General features: G+C 36.9%; 2 protein-coding genes and 1 pseudogene across 2 annotated transcripts; 2 read left to right on the forward strand and 1 right to left on the reverse strand.

Moving 5' to 3' along the window:
* Nucleotides 1-809: 809 nt before the first annotated feature.
* Nucleotides 810-9,219, reverse strand: LOC139194834 (B-box zinc finger protein 22-like; annotated as a pseudogene).
* A 7,113-nt stretch (nt 9,220-16,332) lies between these two features.
* Nucleotides 16,333-17,163, forward strand: LOC139194835 (uncharacterized). Its single transcript, XM_070819754.1, has 2 exons — nt 16,333-16,479; nt 16,573-17,163. Exons 1-2 carry the CDS (start codon nt 16,333-16,335, stop codon nt 17,161-17,163), a joined length of 738 nt encoding a protein of 245 aa, XP_070675855.1.
* Nucleotides 17,164-18,239: 1,076 nt separating this feature from the next.
* On the forward strand, nt 18,240-20,852 carry LOC139194546 (large ribosomal subunit protein uL13c). Its single transcript, XM_070819359.1, has 3 exons — nt 18,240-18,393; nt 20,057-20,227; nt 20,503-20,852. Exons 1-3 carry the CDS (start codon nt 18,307-18,309, stop codon nt 20,617-20,619), a joined length of 375 nt encoding a protein of 124 aa, XP_070675460.1. The 5' UTR covers nt 18,240-18,306; the 3' UTR covers nt 20,620-20,852.
* Nucleotides 20,853-25,792: the final 4,940 nt, after the last annotated feature.

The raw sequence follows: 25,792 nt of genomic DNA on the forward strand, positions 1-25,792 counted from the left end.
AATGAGCAGTGTGTGCGGTTTTTTATAGCAAGCATAACCAGGAACCATGTTAAAATAGATTATGAAGATACATAGCACTATTTCATTATTAAGGGCTACTTTCAATAATATGCAGTCCTCTGATGGACTCCCTACACCTCCACAAAAATCCACTTTCTTAGCATTCATATGAGATTCAAAAGGGAGAAACGGAAAACGGTGGATTGCAGTTTGGGTAACAAAAGAGCTGGAAGCAGATGCAAGTTGACAGAACAAGAGGACTGCATTGCTTTGATTAAACATTTGTATGATGGGTCCATGATTGGTTGTAAATTGGTAAAACCAAGCCGTGTAAATGGAAATTTATTGAACACACCCAGGATTTAGTAAATCAAAAAATGATTAGTGAAATTTTGTAAACATTGTCATTCATCGGAAAAAAGAAAAGATAAGGAAGAGGTTTAAATATACAGACCAATTATACTGAAAACTATACAAACTGATTATACTAAAAAGTATACAAAACTGATTCTTCATGTTTTTGAAACAAATTCTGGAATAAAAATAAAATAAAATAAAATTATCGAGGACGGGTTTGACTGATGGCATGCATGTAGTTTTGTTAAATATATACAAAATGACTCTACTAAAAGTATATAAACTGTTCCTTCTAAAAGGTATACAAAACTGATTTCATAAAAATAGTCAAATAAGAGGTTGAACTGATGACATATATATAATTTTGTTGAAAATACATATACAAACTGATTCTATTGAAATTATACAAATTGATCGTACTAAAAAGTACATATAACTGATTCTACGTATATTTAAAATGGATTCTGCAAAAATAGTCAAAGATGGATTGAATTGAAGTGAGTAGTGAGCACACACCTTTGAAGATCCATTATCAGTGTAGCCAAAGCTCTGATCAAGATTAGAGAGTCCAAGAAACTCATCTATATAACACCGTGGAACAGTCCTAGTTGCAGAACCCCCAGTAAACGACATCCCCCCGACAACACCGCGCAGCGTCACCTTGCACTCCACCGGCAATGGGTTTTGCGTTTCACATCTAGACACAGATCCAGACCCAGACCCAGACCCAGAACGTGACTTCACAATAGAATAAGACGCACCAATACCAACAACCACCCCATCACCGTCGCCGGCTCAGGCCCAACCTTGATTCCGATAAGCAAAAACCTACGGTGAGCTGATACGAAGCTATTGGCGTGTGAACGGCAACATCACATTTTCTACAAAGCAAAGCTCGATCTTCTAAGCAGAAAAAGTACCCAACCACCTCCTGCAAATCATCATCTAAAAAATTAAAGCAAAACCCAATTCGAATTTTGTGTTTTTACGATCAAATACCTCAACTCTTTCGTTGTGGGATTCGAATCATTGAAGTTTACCTGGCAGATATCGCATTTGGGTATGTGGGAGCATGGCCGGTCCTAAATTTTTTTTTGTGCTCACTGTAAGCTCAAAATGTACCTTTTTTTTTAATACAGAAACATATGTTTAACAAAAAATATTTAACGATAGTTGGAACCCAGTAAAAGTTGGGGGGCTAGGCCCTCACGCCTAAATTATATTACTCGAGAAAATATACAACGGGGAGGACATAGTACCTAAACCCTGACAATCAAAAATACAATCATATACAACCACTCTTGGCAAAGCTCCTTGAATTTCAACCTTTAAGAAATTGTCTTCTGGTATTTTTTGAAGCAAAATCATCAATTATATCATCATACTCTAAGTCTTCAATCTCATACTTTTCTCTCATACTTTTCAATGCATAAAATTGCTAATCCATTAGCCTATTTTGAGTCATAGTGGCTTGCAAGTAAGATTTTAATAATTTCAATTTTGAAAAACTTCTTTCTGCAGGTGCCACAGTCACGGGTACAGTCAACAGTACACGATAAGCAATCAAGACATTAGGAAACATGTCAGTTTCTTTTACAAAGTTTGCTATTTCCATGGTTGTCCAAGAGTTATTAGAGAGAAATGCTCCTTCAAGTAACATCATTTGTAAAACCTGTAATTCAGAACATAAATCGGCTTCATCTACATCCATGGTATTTCCATGTTTCAAATGTGTTTTCAGATTCATACAATTTTCTTTTAGCTCTTGATCATCTAATGAAATTAACTTTGGTGCATCAAACAAGAAGCCAAAAATAGATTCAAAAGTCTTTAACTGTTCAAACTTGTGATTCATATAATTCTATGTCACTTGTAAAATTTTATATTAAATTATGAATTAATAATTCAAATTTTAAAACTTAGTTTACCTCAAAACTCAAAAGGGTTGGTGAATGCACTGAATGAGAAGGACATGTCGGGCTTGCTGGCTTGGAAGCTGTAGCGCAACAACTTGCAGTGAGTTTTGAGGGTTAAATTGCTGCACTTGTAGCCTATGGATGGGAGAAACTAACAGAGATGACATGCAGTGTAGTAGGGTAAGTGGGAAACAAGGTCAGGGCAGGGGATCGGGAAAAAGGAGGATATGTTTGGAATTTAGGGTTAATTGGGGACAAGTGGTCCCTCTTATGTTTTTTTTTAATGACCCAAAACCTGGGCCTTTCAACTTTTTTGTCAAACTTGGGCTCTTGCCCTCCAACCCCTATTTTTGGCTCTAGCCTTTTTCTTTTTTTTTAAATACCTAGTTATGTGGATTTTTTATTTTTTTGGTGCCTTTTCAATTTTGGCCCCAGACCAGTGCCCTGGTAGCACTGGGCATGGGCTGGGCCTGGGCTGAGCCTGGTGGGAGGAAGACAGATGAACCCTCTGGTGCTTGCTCATGAGCTTGTTCGCTTTGAAAACCTTCTCGTCGCACGCTCAGAAGAGAGCTGCCTCGTCGGCGCATCAAAGGACGTTCGCCTTCCCTACCTCGCAGACGTTGCATTGTATCTTTATCTCTTTCTAAACCCTTCCAAAATCTCTGCTTTTGTGAGTTATGTTGGTGTCTATCTCTCTACAGTTGAAGGATAAGGAGCAAGCTTGGCCCAGGCCCAGGCCCAATGTTGGTAGGGCGATCGTCCGGGGCCCAAAATAATTAGTGGCACCAAAATTATTAGGGTGGTATATTTATATATGTTTTCATAAAAGTATAAATTTATAAATTTTGGTTCATTGACAAAGAAATTTATCTAGAACTGGTGGTTTTGTTGTTTGAAATTAATGAGGAGGTCTTGAATTCAAAACACCATGTGTGCTTATTTACCTTTCAATTTTTACAAATTTCTTTTCATAAGAGTATAAATATATCAAATTTGGCTGAATAATCAAGAAGTTTAATTAGAATCAATGGTTTTTGTTGTTTAAAATTAAAGAGAGATCTTAAGTTTGAAATGCTAAGTGCATGTTTATTCTTTTCAATTTTTACAAATTTTTGTTTGGTTAATCTATTTTTAATTAGTAGCTAGTAGCTATTTGGGTTGTTATTTTTAAACAGTTGTTCCAATTCAAGTCTAATATTCAACAAAGAATAATACGTTGACCAAATTTTTAGACCAAATTTGCAAATCATATGACATATCATCAAAAAGTTTAATTTAGTACCCATTTATTACTTATACATATCAATGAAAACTCAAAAACATCATTATTTTTTTAATCCCATATTGACAAGGTTAGTATGTAACATCCCACATCGTCCAGGGGAGTGATCCTTAAATGTATATTCTCATCCATACCTGGCACGAGGCCTTTTGGGAGCTCACTGGCTTCGAGTTTCGTAGGAACTCCGAAGTTAAGCGAGAATGAGGCCAGAGCATTCCCAAGATGGGTGACCCACTGGGAAGTTGCTCGTGAGTTCCCAAAAACAAAACTGTGAGGGAATGGTAAGCCCAAAGTGGACAATATCATGCTACGGTGGTGGAACGGGTCCCAGATGCGGTTGACCCAGGCATGTATATTCTCATCCCTACCTAGCACGAGGCCTTTTGGGAGCTCACTGGCTTCGGGTTTCGGAACTCTAAAGTTAAGCGAGAATGAGGCCAGAGCATTCCCAAGATGGGTGACCCACTGGGAAGTTGCTCGTGAGTTCCCAAAAACAAAACTGTGAGGGAATGGTAAGCCCAAAGTGGACAATATCATGCTACGGTGGTGGAACGGGTCCCAGATGCGGTTGACCCAGGCATGTATATTCTCATCCCTACCTAGCACGAGGCCTTTTGGGAGCTCACTGGCTTCGGGTTTCGGAACTCTAAAGTTAAGCGAGAACGAGGCCAGAGCACTCCCAGGATGGATGACCCACTGGGAAGTTGCTTGTGAGTTCCCAAAAACAAAACCGTGAAGGAATGGTAAGCCCAAAGCGGACAATATCGTGCTACGGTGGTGAAACGGGCCCGGGATGTGGTGGACTCAGGTCGGAATGTGACAAATGGTATCAGAGCCAATCCCTGGCCGGAAGTGTGTCGACGAGGATGTTGGGCCCCTAAGGGGGGTGGATTGTAACATCTCACATCACCCAGGGGAGTGATCCTTAAATGTATATTCTCATCCCTACCTAGCACAAGGATTTTTGGGAGCTCACTGGCTTCGGGTTCTATAGGAATTCCGAAGTTAAGCGAGAAAAAGGTCAGAGCACTTCCAGGATAGGTGACCCACTGGGAAGTGCTCATGAGTTCCTAAAAACAAAACCGTGAGGGAATGGTAAGCCCAAAACGGACAATATCGTGCTACGGTAGTGGAACGGGGCCGGGATGTGGTGAACTCAGGCCAGGATGTGACATAGTAAATAAGAAAAAACACCTCACGATTTATACAAAAACACTTTAAAAGTTCAGATGGAAAAAAAAAAAACCTCATATCTATCTACTTGTAAACCTTGAGTTTTTTTTGTTTCCTTCTCATGATACAAAATAAATTAGTTTTTCCGTGTTTCTAAATTATTAAGTTTGAAGTTATTTTAAGTATAATTTTATTGATGTTTTACGTGTGAAAACAAATAATTTTTTTTTATATACAGTGAGGGCACATTTTTTGACATCATTCCTGGCCTCATAAATCTCTAGACCAGCCCTGATGGGGAGCGAGAGTAAAAAATGATGGACTTTTTATGAGGACAGCGAGCAATTTCAAGGTGACACGTGGAGGGTTTTAACAAGTGTCGTGGCTTAGGAGGCTGCCGTTGCTTTGCAACTGTAAATTGGACGATATTTTTGTTTACAAATATCTTTGGGAAATTAACTGACACTGTGTTCCGACAAACAAAAATTGACAACTTCATTCGGGTCGGGTTTTGATTGGCTCTTATCTATTGGGTTTAAAAGTTGAATTAGCAAAACGGGTTTGGACAAGTCAGTTGTAATTTGGATGAATTAGCGAATTCTATTCCAACATGTTATTTTAAAGTGATGTGAGTGTGGCCAAATTGATTAGAACAAATGTGTTCCCTTTATACATCAACTGAAAATACTACGGAGATCGTTTTTTTATAACACAAGGTGTTCTTTTTATACTTTTTTTTAGTAGTGTTAGTTCAAGTTGGAATGAATTAACAATCATAACAAGCTCGTGTATAGTTATTGATTACTTTTTCAATTATCCTCACACTAAATTTTAAACGGTTTGTTTTCGAGTTTAGGTAACTTGTCCCACTACATAAACACGAGGGATTTTTCAGTGTGACTGTCATACGAGGTGATACACCACGTGTCTCCATATAAATGGTGTGTGTGTTAAAAGGTTAATAACTTAAAAATTAAAATTTTCCACCATTTACACACAAACACGTGATATATCATCCGTGTTCCCGTCACAACTAAAAATTTCTCCATAAAACCACCTGAATCCACAAAACGACGGCCTAGTTTAGAATGGACATCGACCGGCGCAAGTAGGCAACATATGGAGGGTACCCAAATTAATGAGAAGGCTCACTCAAGGACTGGCATTGTTTGGTATGGGATGGTAGACCTTTCTTGTTGAGGTTTTGAACTTAAATGAGATGAGATGTAGGAACCAGTGGCGAAGCCACGGAGGTGCGGCCGCCCCTCTGGTCGCCGGAATTCATGCCTAAGATCCAGATTTCTGCCCCTCTGCTAGCAGTTGCCGCTCTGCTTTGCCAGCGATAGTTTTGGTACTCTGCGCGGCGCCGCTACGTTTCTGCTTTTTTGTTTAAATCCCAGGCAAATGGCGTAGTTGTGGAAAGGTAGAATTAAGTGAAACAGTGCGTAGACAGCCAAAGTAAAAGGGATCGTTTTCAAGGATGGGGTGCAGTGGCACTAGAGCCAAGAAAACTCCCATCTCATCCAAGGTTCAAATCCCCCTACCCCAAATTTAACCAATGACAAAAAAAAAAAGAAAAAAAAAGAAAACAAAACAGCAGGGGACCACACTTGTCCCCCACCCCCAATTATGTTAAAACTTAAATGGTTGGTGTTTGATTTTCTTTGTTTGTCCAAAAAAAAAATAGTGATTCATTTTCTTTATCTTGACCGTCCATTTCGTTTGGCAAACCCACCACTTTCATTTAAATCATGTTATTTTGTACAACACTGCAAGACCCGTCTAGGTTCCACAATTTTTAATTAATCAAAGTATAATTACAACTTTTAATTATATTAACAAGGAATAAAAATAGTGAAATTTTAACTTTTCGTGTTAGTATAATACATGTGGCATGAGTATAAGCGAGAAGGTTGAAATAAAAGACTAATGTCACATGTATTCCAACAACACAAAATCTAAAAATTTAACTATATTGAAATCCCACTATTTTTGTTCCTTGTCGATATAATTAAAAGTTATAATTAAAGTGTGATTACTTATGTTTTGGTGATCTATTTGTTCGAGTTTTCCTAGCTAAGTTTGTAAATCCGATTAACAGGAGATATATCACTCGTCAAAGAAAATGATGAAATGAGATATTAATGGTTGACTGATAACATGATTGTTTACATTGAGAGATATGTCTTTTTCTTTTTTTATTGATAATGAGCCTATTATGTGATATTTTTATGACATGAAACCTCGTAGACAACAACTGTAACTTGTTTGTATTGATAAATTAAGAATGACATTAATGTTAATGACTATCTAAAAGAATTTGGTTATCTACAGTTTCCTGGGACTTTTACCCTTTTAAATATCGCCCCTCCCCTAAACAATTTCTGACTTCGCCACTGGTAGGAACGAATTAAGGGTAGGTGTCCCTGTTGAACGATTATTGAGGCTATAATGCCTTATTTAAGCTGCCTTAAATATCATCAAGTGTCAAACTTGTGTGGTTGGAAATGCTTTAATCTTAGCTGCTATTTGTACAATCACATATATAATCTACAAAGGAACTAGCAATTTTTCATAAATAATTAGCTCTCTAGGCGAACAACTTATATGAAACAAGTGCATTGGTATGTGCAGTTTTGTCTAATAATGCAATGTTATGTGAAAAGAACTTAAATATGTTATTTCATTAATGAACATGACCGCTACTTGATGACATGCATATTTTATAGGGAGTTTTAACAAAACACTCCCAGTACTGTTCACTTTTAACGAAAAACCACATTTATACATTTCCCTGATACTATTCACTATACCTTTAAAAATGACTTTTTATCAAAAAAGAATTTTTTTTGAACTTTTCGTTAGTTTTCCTTATATAGGTCGTTCTCCTAGGCATGATAAGGTGACTTGTTGCTTTCTTTCAAGCAAGGTCAATTTGAAATTTTGAACTTATCTTTGGAAAATGTTCACTTACTTGAAATGAAAGTATAATAAATGAGGCCCATATATTTGAAATTTGAATATGCCGAATTATCACTTTGACACTCTTTTAAAAACGTTGAGATGTTTTTACATTTGACTACAAAAAATTAAAAATTAAAAGCGAAATGTTAAACAACTCCTTAGCGTTTATCGAAATTTGAAGAAGTAAACTGATTAATGAGTTTGAACGGAATCAACTCGTGGCCGTTGAACTCAGTTAGCTCTATGATGCGGTAGGGGCTCATGATCCATCATTTTGGCAGGAATTTTACTTCCGAATACAGGTTGGGATTTTCGGTAGGTTGTACCGAATTGTAACAGAGCTTTCGGTGCTAGGCTAAGACAGAGTTGAGAGTGGGCTCGAGTCAGCCCATTAATTCAAGTTCATATTAACCCGACCCGAATCTCATCTCTCGACGGGTATTTATCTTTCGAATCAGAAGCCTTACGCGCACTAGTCATCCCAGCAGCAAGAACATTTCCCGCCAAACGTGTTCCCAAACCGCTGGGGTTTCTCTTCACTTCTCTCTCTGCGTCCTCTTCGAATAGCTGGAACGTCATCTTTCCGATTGGAAGAGGCAAAAAGAACAAAGAAATTTTCAACTTTTGCTGTAAATCTCCGTAAAGTATTACAATTTTGAATTTCGGTTTCATCGCCAGTTTCTTCTCTATCATCTGTAATTTTCACTTTCGTTTTACTTTTTCGCGTTTCAGGAAGATTTTCGTACGAATCGGAAGATAGCCTGTGCAAATGATTTCACTGTTGTTGTCAACGTCTTACCTGTTCAAAGTTGTTGACTGTTGCACAGCGAAGATAGCCTGTGCTTCTCCACCTAACCAAGTCAAAGCCAGGAAAAAAGAAATGAAGAATGAACAGATTACAAACCGTGATTAAGTGAAACTCAGTGAACTAATAAGCCAATATAAAGAATGAACCTCTATGGCTTAGCCAAATCAAGAGACTAACCTCTTCAGGTTGTGTGGGGTCAGAATTCACTCCGACGACTGGAACCGAGTCATCAATGAAATGGCTACCTTGTAATAGAGTGCCATCACCCCCAACTGTAATAACAAGGTCGACATCCCGGATAGGCTCTGATACATTGTTACGTACTATAGGTTTCAACTCAACGGGCTTCTGGCGCAAAATATTCTGACAAAAGTTTATTGCATCCTTGTGCACCTTTCGCCTGTTCTCCAAGTAGTGCAGTGCAGTATCTGCAATTTCTCCAAAAGAAACTGAATTACAAGGGTGCTTTGGGAAAAATCATAATATGATGAATATGAAAATACGAGTTACTTGTACGGCTTTGCAAAATTTACACAAAGATGGAACCAAACCATCCTTCTGAAACAGCAAGGCAATCAATTTCTGGAGCACTATGAGAAGAGCAAGCTCGTGGCTCTCTGCTCCTCACTCGAGGCTCTCTGCTCCAATTCTATTTTCCAACACAAATAAACATGTGTCTAACTCTACACTTTTGAAAATGACTTACATAATGAGTTCATGATTGTCTTAGCATTCTCTATCAATAATACAAAAATATGTAAATTTTTATTCACGTGATAATATTATGCCATTGACGTTAAAATGTTTATTACGACTTGATCATCCTATGTGAATTGCTCTCTAAATATCATGTTGGCAAATGTTTCAAACCCACACCTAACCCATTTCGAATTTTAGAGATATACAAGGTCAATTCAACAATTGCGGTAAGACCCATTTCGAATTTTTGTCAGATTTTGTACTTTTTATTCCCCTCACTCTTTAAGGTTCAGATTTAATCGGATTTTTTCAATGTTTATTGGAGTTTATTTGGTGGATTTTGGTGTGACCCAGATCTTAAATGCATATGATTGTTCTGTTGCTTACCAAATGACTCCAAATGTTGACTCCCAGTCCTAATTGAATTTATTTTTTATTTTTATGTCAAGCGATAGATTTGTTAGATTAGATGTTAGATTAATGAGTCGACGGGGTTTGAACCCACGCCGTGGAACAAAACAACACTCATCTCCACCATTGCATTAGAGGATCACTAACAGTCCCAATGAATATATATATATATATATATATATATATATTTTTTTTTTTTTTTTTTTTTTAATTTTTGGGTGAAAAAAATCACCTTTAGCTGCATTATTCACTCATTTTAAGGTTGAATTTTTGGTCGTGTGGATTGTGTTCTAGATTTGCTTCCAGGTTTGCCTCTGGGATCTCCACGGGCCAAAATTGATTCAGTCGTTGTCTTGTGCACTAAAGAGTAAGAAGAAAAAAAAAGTCATCAGTGTTTCAGGATTCAATTAGTGAAATGGAAGTACACATACCTTTTGAGTCTTGTTATGTGTATCTTTGACGGATTTTTTCAATGTTTATTGGAGTTTATTTGGTGGATTTTGGTGTGACCCAGATCTTAAATGCATATGATTGTTCTGTTGCTTCTGGATTTGAAGATGAAATGTTGAAACTTTATCGTTAAAATTTGTATTTTGGATTTACTTTATTTGAAATTATTATTGTTTTTTTAGAAAACTTCATTTTAATCTTTGGTAAAGATGACTTTTAGATTAAAATCATGGGTAAGATCAAAATCCAATTTTAGTCCCTTGATACATTAATAACCGCATTTATTAATTATATTTTGATTTTTTATATTTCTCTTTTTCGTCCTAATTTTTAATGTACAAATTTTATTTCATTATAATTTTCTTTTTCATTTCATTTATCCTAATATATTTTATTGTAAACATTTAGATAAACTAATTTTTGTTATACAATATATTTCGATGTACTTTGTCTTCTTCATTTAGGTGCATTAAATTCATTATAATAGATTTCAGTGCATACATTTAGGTACATACATTTCGGTACATACATTTCGATAAACATTTAGGTACATTAATTTAATATAATACATTTTGGTACTAACATTACGGTGCATACATTTTCGTACACACATTTAGGTACATTAATTTAATATAATACATTTCGGTGCACATATTTTGGTACATACATTTATGTACACACATTTCGATACACATATTTCGGTACTAACATTTTAGTACATTAATTGAATCTTTCAAGTTTGAAGAATGTTAAATAAAATTAATAAATTAAAAAACTCTTTTTTGGTCAAAAAAATTAAAATTTGTATATTTAATAAACTTAAATATTTAATGGGAGACACTAAATAAAATGCACATTAATTATTTTGAGGACACATTAAGGGATTATAATCAATATATAATCTAACACTAGGTTTATTTTAAATTTCAATTTTCTTGAAGGATTAAACCCCCTTTTTTTTTAGTTGGTTTTTGGGTTTTGGTGAAATTCAAGTCATGTAGTTGTGGATATGTCATGATTTTGTATGATCAAGAGAAGCAGGATATATGTGTATGTGGCTGGTGGAAAAAGGGGGAAGGACTGCCTGATGGCAAGAAAGAAGAGGGGCGTTGCCCAATCAAGAAAGAAGGGGAGAGATAGTGACGAACGGGAGAGAAGAACCAGGAAGGAAATGAGGGAGGAGAAGAAGAAGGGGATCGGTCGGATCCTTTGAGGAACCGTGACCCGACCCGATTTTATCTCCCAACTTCGGCCACCATAAACAGCGATCTTGGTGTCAAAATGATCCTTACCTTGAGGCCAATCGATCCCTCTTCCATTTTTATACTAAAAACGACGAGGGGGAGTTCAATTTTGAGGAGAATACCCACGGTGGGTGCATTGGCCTTAGGTGGAGATCCACTAAATCTGGAACGCTCTGCTCAATTACCACCACATTTAGTACCCCCTTGAGGTCTGGAACAAAGCCCAAACAATGGTAGGGACGTCAGAGCATCCTTGGAGTTGAATCGAGCACACCCAAAACTAGGGTTTCCGACAGGTTCGAGGAAAATTGGAGCATTTCTAGACCAAATTGGATTTAGCTGCAGGTATAAACTTTGCTCTACTCTTTGAGATCTTCAATTCTGAAATTTTTGAGAATTTTAAAAAATAGTTGAATTTTCCGGTGATGCGTGGTTAAGACGACGATATTGCTCTTTTTAAGCTAATTACAACGTTTTGAGTCCATAATTATAATATATTTGTTGTGGATCAACTGTTTGGACTTATTTATGAAGGGTTAGTCATTTTAAAATGTGAAGATTATGAAATATAATTTGGAATGTGAACTACGAATGGCTTGATCCCTATTTAGGGTCGTAGGCAGTCTAACGAGATGTTAGATGCAACCATACAATAAATAAGACTAAATAATTGTGACAATAGCTTGGTTTGAGGAATTGAGCAACGTGAAGGACATTAGTGGAAGTAAGGAAACGTAAGTAATGATAGTTAATTAAACTAGTGTTTAGTTGGGCTTAACACCGATAATTATTCCTGAAAATAAATAGTTCGGAAGTGGGGCGTATAGGTTATACATTTTACGCCATATTATATATATATATATATATATATATTTTTTTTTTTTTAAATACTACGATATGGTTAAGTTTTAGATGGTATCATGGCATATCCATATGTATATTACCTACACATAATTATTGTGAATGCTTTAAAGAACGAAGGTGAACGCAAGACACACACAGGTAAGTTCAGGTGAGTTTATGGAATTAGTTGAAATGATTGAGTTATGGCATGGTTACATTTATGTTTTAGGCAACTCTGACATTGTCGTACAGATTGCAATAGCAGGTAACTCCGACACTGTCGTACAGGTTGCCTATGAATAGTACATGTTATATTAGATGCATTTATAGCTCATATCCTGCACCCCCAGTGTTAGTGTTCCCGCCCGTGGCCAGGGCACAGTCCTTTAGTCCTTCACGTGATGTTTACCTCCCGCACCTTACGCTCACCTTGGATTCAAGGTAGGTGCACAATCATGTCGTACAGACCACTACAGGTGGTTCCGATTCATAGGTGACCCGCAATTATTCGCACAGTCTTCACGTGATCGTAGCACTTGAGCGTACTTATTTACACCCAATCTTGTCGTACAGACCACTATAGGTGGTTTCGACTCGTGTGCAATGATATTGGATGAGCTATAGGTTCAGCCGTACAAGCCACAAGAGGTGGATATGGCTGACATGTTACTTTTCATGGATTTATTTCACCTGGTTTACTTATTTCATTATGTTGAAATATTGAGCATGGCATACATATGGATGTTACTATTCCAAGCATGATTTCTATATGCGTATGTATTGTTATTTTCTAGGAAATTATACAGGTTTTTACGGTGAGGGGTTATTATGTTTAGAAAGAGAAATGTGTTTTCAAAAGCTTTGTTTTTGCCCACTCACATTTTCTATTTTGCACCCCTCTAGGTTCTAGTAGCAAAGTTTTCATATCGACGAGGATTCGTGGCACCCCTAGTACATGTGGCTTCTTATGATGGTATAATTATTATCTTACCTTACTGTACTTTACTTATGCTCTGTATCGCATGTGAATGAGTTCATGCTCGCTCACAAGCGCACTCTGGTATTTAGGCACTCTTAGGTTCAAATGTATCCATATTTTTTATTCATTATCATCACACTTTATGGCTTCTTCACCTTTTAGGTGTCAGCCAGCATAGCTCGATTCGGAGTCCTAGTGGACATTCTGGGTCGGGGAGTGTCAGGATTGATACTGGTTTTATCATTAAATTTTGAAATGGGTTCCAAATGAAAACAAATTGTGATATGGGTCAATGGTACTTAACAAATGACTCCAAATGTTGACTCCTAGTCCCAATTGATTTTTTTTTTTTTGTCAAACGATAAATTTGTTAGATTAGATGCTAGATTAGTGAATCAATGGGTTCGAACCCACGCCGTAGAACAAGAGTAACACTCATCTATAGTCTTTACCATCGCGGTAGAGGGCCACCTGCAGTCCCAATGGAAATATATATATATATATATATATATATATATATATATATATAGAAAGAGAGAGAGAGAGAGAAAGAGAGAGAAAGTGGTTGAAAAAATTCACCTTTAGCTGCTGTTTGGCTTAAAACTTGAATTTTGGGCTTGGGGGAAGTTGGCCCAAAAAAAGAAAGAAAAGCCCGAAGTTAGCCCAAACCCAGATAACTCTTGAAGGCTTTTTCCCGACTATGTGCAGGCTAAGTGGTATAGACCAGCCAGCTATGCAGCCCAAAAAGTACTTTTGAGATGGCAGTGCAAGTAAAATAGCTGATGAGTCACTACCCTTCAAATTGCATTCGGGCAAGATTATTGCTACAGGATGCCAAGCCAAAATGTCTATAAAATGAGCAGGAGATGTCAGAATCAAGGACACTCAAACAAACAAATACAAGCACAAACTCTGCTCAAAGCCAGATTTGCCTTCAAAATGAAGCTGTAGTCAGCCCAAGCCTTCATCCCTTTCGGGATAAACTTTTTTGTAATAGCTCTGCTACCCTGCTCAACTCTTGCTGTAGTATCGATCTCTTTTCTGTAAACTCACCTCCCAGTCCTTTTTCTAAGCTTTCAAACCTCTTGCAAGACGATCAGCCTTGCCCGACCCTCTTTGTTTTTGTCTATGTATTCATTAGCCTAGCAATATGTTGTATACTACAAGTTATATCCAAGTTATTTATAGTAATATGGCTATCAAAAGATTCTCTCAGTGCTTAGATCCGATTTGAATATGTCTCCACAGTTCAAGTCAGATCTAAGTTCTAAGCCCTCGGGCATATAAGTTTTGATCACTCTAAAAGTCCTTAGCCTCAAGGCAAAAAAAAGAACCTGATGTGGACTTAACCCATCCACTACAAGCTTTGATAACAAGAAGTCCGAAGTTACTTGGGGCGCAAGTAATCGACCTGTCACTTAGTTTTATTGCTATTATATTATGATTACCATATAACGTTCAGGGACGGGATGAATTCTGATGGGAAGCCTCAAGGCCTACACCTAAGGCCCCACAAAGGCACCTATTTGGATTCATCCTGTTTCTCGGGCAAGAACATTGAGAATGGAATGGGTTCTAATGGGAAACCTCAAGGTCTACACCTAAGGCCCCACAAAGGCACCTATTTGGATCCATTCTGCTCTTTAAGTTCAGGTAATCAGAAGTATGATGGTTATAAAATCTACATAACCAAGAAAAGGAACCTTATATGTTCAAATACTAAGTTAGTTATTTATGGGAAGCCTCAAGGCCTATACCTAAGGCCCCACAAAGGCAACTGTCAATAACTAACATAGTCTTTCGAATATATAATTAAACTCAAACATTCGTTCTACATCTACCATACTAAAGATGGCAGCGGCACGCCTGAACACTTATAAGTTAATCTTGATTGTGAGCCTCAAGGCCTGCACCTAAGGCCCCACAAATGCACCTTTCAAAGTTAACTCTGTCATTCTCTTTCAGCCTTGCCCGACAAGACCGCCAGCAAAGCAGGAGCCTGACAGAAAAGCATCAACTGGCGCCAAACCTCTCGAGGAGCTGTGTGCTCGTTGGACAAGAAGCATCCCCCACGGGAAATTTCCCCAACGAACATAGTTTTGGCATGCCCAGTGGGACCAATTTGTGTAGATCTTGCATGTCCAAAAAGAAAAGCCATACACTTTGTAGAAAAGCGATTCTTCTCAACTTTGCTACCAATGACAGATCAATCAGGCAATCCTTCTTCCCCATCAAGACGGGTGGTCCTAGAAAGCCTATCCTCATCCGGAAAGTCGGAAGGAAAAGGAACCCATGAGGAATTACAGGCCACTATGATACAAGTGTTGATAAGCATGGAAAAGATCTCTTTGGAAACAAAGGGGGAGGTCAGTAGACTATGTACCTTGACAGGTAATTTACAGAGAAGGCTAGATCTGGAGTTCTCCACTCCAAAAAGCGCTCAAGAAAGTGGGGTGAGCCAGGGTACCATCAAAAGTGAGCCAGTTATTCCCCTATTTCCACTATTGGAGGAAGAAACTGATAGGGGAAAGAAAAAAGCAGTTCCTGAAGGAAGTCAACCCGTAATAGAACCGGTCTTGGAAAAGGAGTTTCCTAGCTTCCCGTTGTTAACATTTAACAACAGGAAGCAAAGCGAGCAAGAGAGGACAAAGTATAGGATGCCCATAATAACAGGAGAGTCAAGCCAAAAAGAAAGCTCTGCAGCTCCGGACAAACATCTTCCTTATAGGACACCACCGTTGGCTCATAAAGGAGGGGGAACCAACTGGAGAAAGCCTGAATCGAAGAAAGAAGCATTCATTAGCAATGACCGAAGCCCGAAGGATGAGTCTGCCCTTCTTTTCCAGAATAATATAGCTACTCAACAACTGAGAGATGAGTTGGCCGAATTAAGGAGGGCAGTAGTCCAAAATGCTCAACCCCGAGCTTGCCCAGCGTTCAGGATTACGTATCAAAAGCCTTATCCTGAATACATCGATGAACAGAATCCTTTTGCTCCCAACTTTAAGATGCCCGCATTCCCAACATTCACGGGTGAAGACAACAGTGTGTCCTCCAGAGATCACATTTTCAAGTTCTCTAATCACTGGGTGACGTATGAAGACAACCCAAACTACAAGTTAAGGTTGTTTGGGAATTCATTGGCGGGGCTTGCATCCCAGTGGTATTCTTTATTACCCCCTAACTCTATTGCCAACTGAGGGCAAATGGAGATGGCTTTCCATGAACAATTTTACAGAATAGAACCAGAAATGACTATTAATGATCTGGTTGAAGTCAAACAGTATGAGCATGAGTCCACAGAGGACTTCATGATAAGGTTCAGGACAACAAAGATGAGGTGTCAATTCCCTGTTAACCAAGCTCAGCTCATATCGATTGCTCAAAGGGCTTTGAAATTACCTTTGAGAAAGAAGTTTTATGATACATAATTTAATGAGCTACAGGAGTTAGTCATTGCTACCACAAGATATGAAAAGTTGTTGCTAGAAGAACAACAAGTGAAGCATACGTCCAAAACTCCTTCCTTCTACAAAAACAAAGCTACAATTCATCATGTGGAGGTGGGAGAAATTGGGCCAGAGCAGGAGGACGATCATGATAGAGAGGAGATCGAGGTGTGTGCTACTGAGATGACTACGCCTTTCAAACCCCTGACGGTAAAAGGATTAGTTCAGCCCATCAAGGATCAGAAGATCGTAATGAATGATGGAGGCTTTGTCCCGATGAAACCTCTCAAATATCAGAGCTATTCATTCGATCTGGCCAAAGCGCCTGAGATCTATGAGGAGCTGGTGCAAGCAAGAGTGATTGTGCCCGACAGTACAAAGAAGATGCCTAAACCAGAAGAGTTAAGGGGAAAAAAGTATTGCAAGTTACACTATACCTTCAACCATTCTATAACTAATTGTGTCCAGTTCAGAGACTGGGTACAAGACCTTATAGTGAAGGGAAAGTTGTTACTTGACAAGTCTCAAGCCAGTATGTGGTTGATACAAATCCTTTCCCAGAAGCTCCTATCAACGCGATCCATCTGATTTAGATGAAGAATCCAGTGTCATCGGCAGATACAACAAAGAGGAAAGGTGGATCTCGGGTCGTCGCAACATTCTCGCTTAAATAAAGAAGAAAGTAAACAAGGGGGCAATGAGTTGCCTGAAAAAAAGTTTGGATATGGGCCAAATGACAAGAACATGTTCATTCCAATATGAAAAGAGTTACAAGTGATCATCCTAATCTAATAATTTCACATCTTCACTCAGGGTGATTATTCGGGAGTGATATGTTTGCATAATTGTAAAAATCCTGCTAGGTTCGGCCAGGACGGTATGGCTATTTACAAGCTGAGATCTAGACTGCTCCAACTCCGAGTTTGTCTTCTTCACTTTTTCGATTTGATTTTCGAGGGTGTCCAGAAGAGTTGCTTGCTCAATCTTGAGAACAAACAGCTGTTCTTCTAGTTTTTGGATTTCAGCAGTCACCACTCCAATTCTTGCTTTTGTTAATGAACCGTCCTTCATCAACTTGTCTACCTAAGCAGAAGTGCTTGATTCCTTCTCCTGAAAGCATCTCACTCGATTGGCTTGTCTTTCTTCCCTCTTATGTTGATCCCGAAGAGCCCTCAGATTTTCAAAAAAAAAAGAAGAATGAATCATGTTGGGTTTTTGACAGTTGGCCGGCTTTGAAAAACTCACTTGTAACCTTTTCCAGATCATGAAGGGCTTTAAGGCTAAATGAAGCGGAGAAATCCTTCCTTGCCCATTCTTGGAAAACTCGCTTCTGCTTTGGGAAACCTGAAGGTGAAGAATGCTTCGAGGATTTCAGCTTTGTCTCAAGCTGCCCGAATTTTTCAAACAGTTCGGGCAACTTAGCAGTTTTTTAAGCCAGCGAAACAGGAGGGGGACTTTGCACTCCAGTTTTCTCTAATGAAGCGGCGCCTACTGATGGGGCAGTTCTTAGCTCTCCGGCCTTCTCCATGCCAGGATGAATCATCTCAGCACTCCCAATAGCCAAATGAGGTTGGGGGAGCTTTGGTTTACGAACCAAATGAGGAGGAGAAGTTTCTTCAGGAACATGCTGCAAAGACCAAAAGAAAATCATATTGTTAAAAAGCTGCAGACCATGTGAATACTGACAAACCGTGGTTTATCGTTGATGCCACAGACAAGATTCTTGGACGAATGGCATCCACAATTGCCATTTACATCCGCGGGAAAAATTTGGTGACCTACACCCCCAGTGTGGACATGGGAGCATTTGTCATTGTGGTATGTGGAGTTTCTAGTCATGCACTAGCATTTTCTTCATTATAATTGCTCTAGATGCAGACTATATTACAATCTTCCTTTTACTTATATGGTAGTGGCTGAGGAGTGAGGAGTGGCTCTTAAGGTTCTTGGTTGGGGTGGAATTAGATATTCTAGATCACTGTCTAGTTCTTACTTGAGATCATGGAAAATGTATGATGGATATAATTCTCATACATTATGATGTCTCTTTTCTTTTTTTTAACATGTTGGCTTGGTAAATATTGAGAGCATGGATATACCATGTGGTACGTCCTCACACAATTTACTTAGTTTATGTTCATTGGGTGGTTAGTTGTATAATTGTCGGAATCAAATAAGCATCTTCAATGTTAGGTTATTATGTCATAATTATAATAGTGTTTAGTTTATTGTGCAATCCATTTGGATATACGTAACATGTTTGACCCAATGGGGAATATTGCTTATGCTGAGATTTCTTTTCAGATCTTGTTTAAAATCGTATTTGCATGCATATGTATGCTTTCTTCCATGTGCCCATGTACATTGAGTTTATTATTCTCTGTCTCAATTTAATCTGCTAGTTTATTTCTGTATATTTCGATTTGCTTAGTTCCATCACCATTTTGTCAAGACTTGGGCTTCGTAATTTGTTTTGAAGGTGCTCCATGCCTGTCTGGAAGATTAGAATATTTAAAATCCCAGTAGCTGGGATTTATTTAAGCCTCTAGTTAGATGCCAACTGCCAAGTGAGATTATTATATGCGACTTCTGAGAAATGGCTTTGGTTACTGATACTGATACTGTTAAGGAGCGAAATGGGTTCAAAATCCACAAAATGAGGTACTATCAGTGTTTCCTGGTCTACTTATAGAATTGCCGATTGAATCTACTTTTATAGTTTCAACTATACAATGTGATGATAAAACTGATAAAGACTCAACCACATATGCCATTTAGTATATTAGTTTTTTAAAACTGCTTTGGTGTAGGTTTGTATAGAATGAAACTAGGCTAAGAAATAGCTTTCTAGTGAGAACCGCCTTTTCCTTTATTGTTCATTGTTTTCTTCTCTGCTTGTCGTTATTCTTTGGGTGAAAATGGCTGATGTGTTTATTTGTCATGTTATTGAGATTCTGGTTATTTAGGTTGTATTTCGAGTGGACTCCACTTCCCATTTCTTTCAATATGTCCTTTCTGTTTGCTAGAGGAAAGGAAGTCTTTTTGAAGTGCCGGTTACTGCATGGGCCTTTGACTGTTCTCCAAATATACCTTCAATCCTTTTCCACGATTAGTGGTTTTATCTTTACGTTTCTACTTTCTTATACTTTGTCTACTATCCCCTTGGTGTTTGTTAATATTAAGCATCTACCCTGAATGTAGTCTGAAAGAGTCTTAAAACCTTTTGGTTTTGAAAAATTAGCTTTAAATCTTTTTTGTATTCTCAGTTGTGTATGCTTTACTGTGGGCAGGCCCGAAAATGCTTTACTCAAGCTTTGGGTTTCTAGCAGATCAGTGTTTTTTTCCCGAGTGTTATATTGCTGTTCTCTCTGGTTTTCAAGGTTCTGGAATTTGCTTTAACTTTTACTTCTTTTCATTTTTCTCTTATTTTGGCTTGCAAATACTTCTATGCTATGGTGGATGATTGTGTCAAAATTTATAGGTAAATGCTGAAAAGGTTGCCGTATCTGGCAAGAAAAGGAACCAAAAACTCTACAGGAGGCATTCTGGACGACCAGGTGGTATGACAGTGGAAACGTTTGACCAGTTACAGAAGAGAATCCCAGAGAGGATTATTGAACATGCTGTTCGTGGTATGCTTCCAAAAGGGAGGGTGAGTTCTTTTACTCAAAGTTATTCTCCTATATGCATACGCATACACAAATAAAGCTAGATATTTCATTTTGGTATTGTATGATTGAAATGCTAAACATAGAGTTTAAATAGATGGAACTTGAAACTACGAAACTCATTCACAGTGAAAAAGTATATGCAAGTGATTCTCTCTGCATGACTGTTGTGCTCGGCTTTAACATTGTTTTTCACTACCCAACTGCTCTGCATCATCTGACTTGAATAGTTTCTTCTAAAACAAACTCTGTCGTGCAGCTTGGGAGAGCGCTTTTCAACCACCTAAAGGTGTACAAGGGCCCAGATCATCCCCATGAAGCCCAGATGCCAGTGGAGCTGCCGATAAGGGACAAAAGAATACAGATACAAAAGTAGTTTTGAAGCTGAACTCTACAGTACTTTGGTTGTTAGAACCTGGCTTTTTCCGTGTTTATATATTTGAATGTAGATGTCCATTTTCTACATCAGTCTTGGATGGTTGTTTGCTTCCAGTCTGGTATTGGAATCTGGCCGGAAGTTTTCGTAGGTGTCATTTGCTCGTATGTAATTGAACAAAAATTTGCAATCAATGTCACACACCTTTCAGCAGAAAAACTCTCTGCATGACAGATGAGTATCGATATTGTCAAAAAAGTATAGACAACATATTACTGGCGGCCAAAAATTATCGACAACATGTTCGAGAGTCGTTAGTTTGGTTAAAAACATATTAAGAATGCATTTTCTGATTTTCTTGGTGGAAGTATGGTTAAGTAATTGTTCCAAATTCATGACAAGAAAAAGGAGCCAAGATTACATGCGAAGGGAAGTGCCAATCCTGCAGTGGAGTGTTTCGTTAGGGTGGTCATGATAGGTTGTGCAAAGGCCATGGTGTTGCTTTTAGAAGGTTTCACACAGCTAAGCAGGGCTTTTATTTTTTATTTTTAATACAAGCGATATTAATGGAGGCAGATTCAAATTTAGAATGTCGAGTTGTAAAAGTAAATGTTCTCAACCACTTGAATTACAAACTTTTTGCATAGTTATTTTGTTTTTATATTTAAATTTTGTATTATTTGGAATTGGGATAAGCAACAAAACTGTACAAATGTTATGATCAGAATTATTTTTTCTTTATCATCTAAAAATTATTTATAGAAACTTTTTGTTCGAGTTGGATACCATTTTGTCATTTATATCAATCAAAGAAATTGACGGTTCATCATAAGGATGTGCTACTTGTTACTGCAAGTGTTGATTTGTCAGACGCATATAGATTATTAAATTGTGCCCAAATTGAACAAATTTCTTTAGAGGTGATATTTAAATGATGATAAGAGAATGAATTGTTCTCATTCATAATTTTACAGTGAAGTGATATTACGTTGAAGAATAAGAACTTTTTCAGTGTGCTAGAACACGGATACATATTTTCTATGTCATTATACAAATGAAATGACACTTGAAATTATTTCCCTCTACTTGTATAATAACAAATGGCGTACTGTCATGGGTCCATAACTCACCAAGTTCCAAATTGACGTGTGTAGCAGCTTTGATGCTTTCTTGTTCAATAGTTCATACTTTAATGTCAACTAACGTTTCATTTCTTTTATGTCAAAACAAGGCACAAATACTTCGTTACAGGGCGTCCCATACTAAACAAATAAAGACGTGTAAAGTTTTATCTGTTGGAAATTTTATTTGGGTACTTCAGAATACTACTAGCCGTTTGACATCTATATATTTATTATGGCTTAATTCTCTTAAATATTAAAGATGATTCCAATCAAGATCCAATTCTAGCCGTTATAGTTGGTGGCCTCAATCAACCATTCTTATTGTGGTGATTACTCTTGCAATTTATTATTATTATTATTATTGCTCCAAAGTTTTAATTGCCAAATGCTATTATCTTATGTCTTTCTTTTCCGATGTCTTCTTGAGACAGTCTTATACAAGGTGCATTTTTGCTCACCACTGTAATTATGGTGTAAGCTTAATATACCTAATCATCTGTCACATGTCATTTCACATAACTCTAAATAACTTTCACATTTACTTTTACTTTTTCAATTTTGAAAAAAAAACCAAGATTAAGTAGGACACGTTGAAATAATTAGGTATATGGTGAATATACACTATAGTTTATCATGGTTAGTAAAAGTACTCACGTCCTAGATATATACTTACTCTCATGTCCTAGATATATACATATACTCTCACGTCCTAGATATATACATACTTGCTAATCTCTATGAAAAAGGTTGAAGATTACAATCATCTCCTCTTCTTTCTTCTTCTATCTTTTTGATTCATCATTCGTGAAAGCTTTATTATATTCTTCACCTCCTTCATACCAACGTAAAAATTGAGTTGTTCAACTTATCCAAGTATTGCAAGTGTATGCTTACAAGGATCACAGTGTATCCTAGAGAGTAGGGCGTCATAACCTACTATACCAAGACATTGTCTCAGATTAGCGAAATCTACTCTTAAGGAAGGTGAGTTTCCACACCTTAACCTAAAATCTTGTTCTGATCAAGCATCAACGAAGAGCATTTTGCCTACAAAAGACAAGTATTGTATTGTTTGTGATTTACCATGTCAACATAAATTATCATTTACTAATATTTATTATTTTGTTATAGGAGAAGTAGTATCCACATTGCCTATATTTCCAACATTATCTACATGCCCTTATTTCAATATCATATGACACCATCCTTTTTATGGTATTCAATAATTAATGTCTCAAAGAATAAAATTGTAGAGAATCTCATTCCGAGTATCTGGGTCTCCACAAAGACACCAATGAGGCAATGACTACAGTCCATTCCGGTGCGGTCTCCCAACCCATAAATTGAAGGATGTCCATCTTTACGCAGGAGTGAGAGGTTTGTTATATCCAGCAATGTCACTGGCTTTTTGATTGTGCTTAACACATTCTTCAGCACACTATGAGCTGGTGGCAAACCTCCTGGATAGGTCGACCCAAGCAAAGGCACCTTTTGCCCTACACAACTTCTTGCCCTTGGTTCTTGCCTTTCACTGCCACTACAATCAAAATTAAGAGACTACTAATTTGATTGATGTCACTGAAATAAACCTCATAACAGTTATCCACAACAAATGATTCAAAAATTACAATGATTTTCACGTGTATTTGGACGATTATTAGTTTATGTACTCTATGTTAAATTTTATTTTTTTTATATATTCACAGTTGACAACCAATGACGACGACATCTAATAAAAAAAGTTAAAGCTAATACTAAAAAGTTGAAGTTTTTTTGAGTATTTTGATATTTTTACATTATAGGAGGGGGAGTTCGGCTAAGTCACACAATGGGCAACCTAATTTGGTATCGAATTCATCATCCACAAGATTCGAACTTAAGACCTGTCACTTCTAAGCGAAGAGGAATACTATCAGACCGTAATACTGAGTGGCCTAAAAAGTTGAATTTTAATTAATACAGTTATTATTGACACTATAAAAAGTTTCTAAGTACACTTTTTTTTTTTGACGGGACAAGCTGGTGATGAAGCCACGACAGTTCGCTCTCCCAAAAGTCGAAAGACTCACATAGACATTTCAGTCGGAAATCAAACTCAAGATGAGTCATGTGGAACAAGGGTTTGGAATTCGCTCCAATCACTGGGCAACTCCTCTTTAATAGGAATATAATAGATAAATTGCATTACGAAGAGTCTTGCGAGTGTAAAATAAAGTTTTTAGAGTGCTAATAACAATTTTGTTTTAGTTGTTATCATAAATTGGTTATATTAGATAAGAAAGTTACTTGGGAAATTCTTCCCTGGAAGAACCCTAGATTTTGGTGGATCAGTGTTACCCATAACCAGCCCCAAGTAATCAATGCCTTAAAAAGCAAACATGCGGTCAATGTCTTTGCTTATCTGGCCACCTACTTCAACACAAACTCATTATTTCATATTTTTTACATAATATTTTATAATATTAATACAAAAATTAACGTTAAATTACGACGTGATAAAAAATTTATAAAAAATCTCACTTTAAAAAAAATCCTCATCACATTTATAATAGTTATAGGCTTACGGTTGAGAAGGTCCTCTACGATTCCACCAATGCCACGTTTTGAAGATGAGCATGTCAACGTCCTTCTGTAACTTGCCTCCCCCAAATCAAATCAAGCTTCAAGACCCTCCCGAGTCCCAATCTTTTCACTCTTCCACAATATCTACTAGAGGAGGATTTAAGAGAAGGCATTCTCAATTTTCATAAAAATAGGGATTAATTGTGGGATTTACACCATATCGAATTTTAACGATTTAAACTGTTTATTTTTTAAGTTACACCTTATAGATCATTCTTACAAAATACTAACCAAATTGGAAATATTTGAGACATCCAATTGAGTTCACAAAAATTAACGAACATTTTTTTATATGAATACATTGAAATTTTATTGTGATAGTTAAATATGCAAATGATTTCAGATTGAATTAAATTTTTACAAAAATAATTTATAAATCGATACTTATAAATTAGACAATTCAGATCGTTGAATTTTGATATAAAACAGATCCCACAACAAATATTCTTTTTTAATAAAATACAAATATCTTCCCTTAAAATGCTTAATCTCCTAGATATACATTGCAGTCTGGCGTCACTTTGACTTCATGCGTCTTGTTTGGTAGAACCGGAACAAAAACTGTCAAATATTGTCCGAGCAGGAAATTAAAAGGTCCAATTTGTTTGAGGTGCGATTGGACATGGACCGTCGCATCCATGAAAGGCTGCCACGACCGACTTTTTCCATGCAGCCAAACACAATATTCCTTGGGAAAACCATTGGGAGGAAGCCTGGAGTCGCTTTATATATTCAGAGGGGCCCCTCTCCCCTGCCACAATTTGTTCATGCGATTCTTTTCTAGTAAGAGGATTTGTTCATGTTTAAAAAAATATTATCCTTTTCTTAAAATTAATTAATTTGGAATGTTGGATTTCAAATGTTAACTCATGTGTGATGTGTCTAAAATAAACAGAAGAATGACAAATTAATTAATTTTTATATATTTGATAGAGTTATATATAAAGCCATAAAAATAAAAAAATTTAAATTCTGAGAACGTCCAAATTAAGAATAATATGACAGAACTCTTTGTTTTTCAATTTTTGATTCATGAAAAAAAAACCTACTTTCCACTTAATGATACAACAATTTAATGACTGGGAAGGGTTATATATGGGAATGGATGCTAAAACTGGAAAAGGGAAATGATACAAGTCAAAAGTAAACTAGATTAGTGTATTTTTTTTAAATAGATATATACTTTCTGTATGAATAATTTGTTAAATTGTACCTTTTTTTAACTCCAACGTACTTGTTATGGATGTAGTGGCGTTGAATACACATTATGTTCCCACCATTTTTTTAATTATACACATAAAGCTTACATTTCTAAACAAATTGTTAAAGAAATAAAATAAAATAAACAAGTGTTCACTATTTTAAAGAATTTGCTGAATAATACACATACGTATTTTTCACATACTATATGCTTTTTCCGTCTTGAT

Source organism: Malus domestica, chromosome 03 (genome assembly GCF_042453785.1).
Source record: "Malus domestica chromosome 03, GDT2T_hap1".
Lineage (NCBI taxonomy): Eukaryota > Viridiplantae > Streptophyta > Magnoliopsida > Rosales > Rosaceae > Malus > Malus domestica.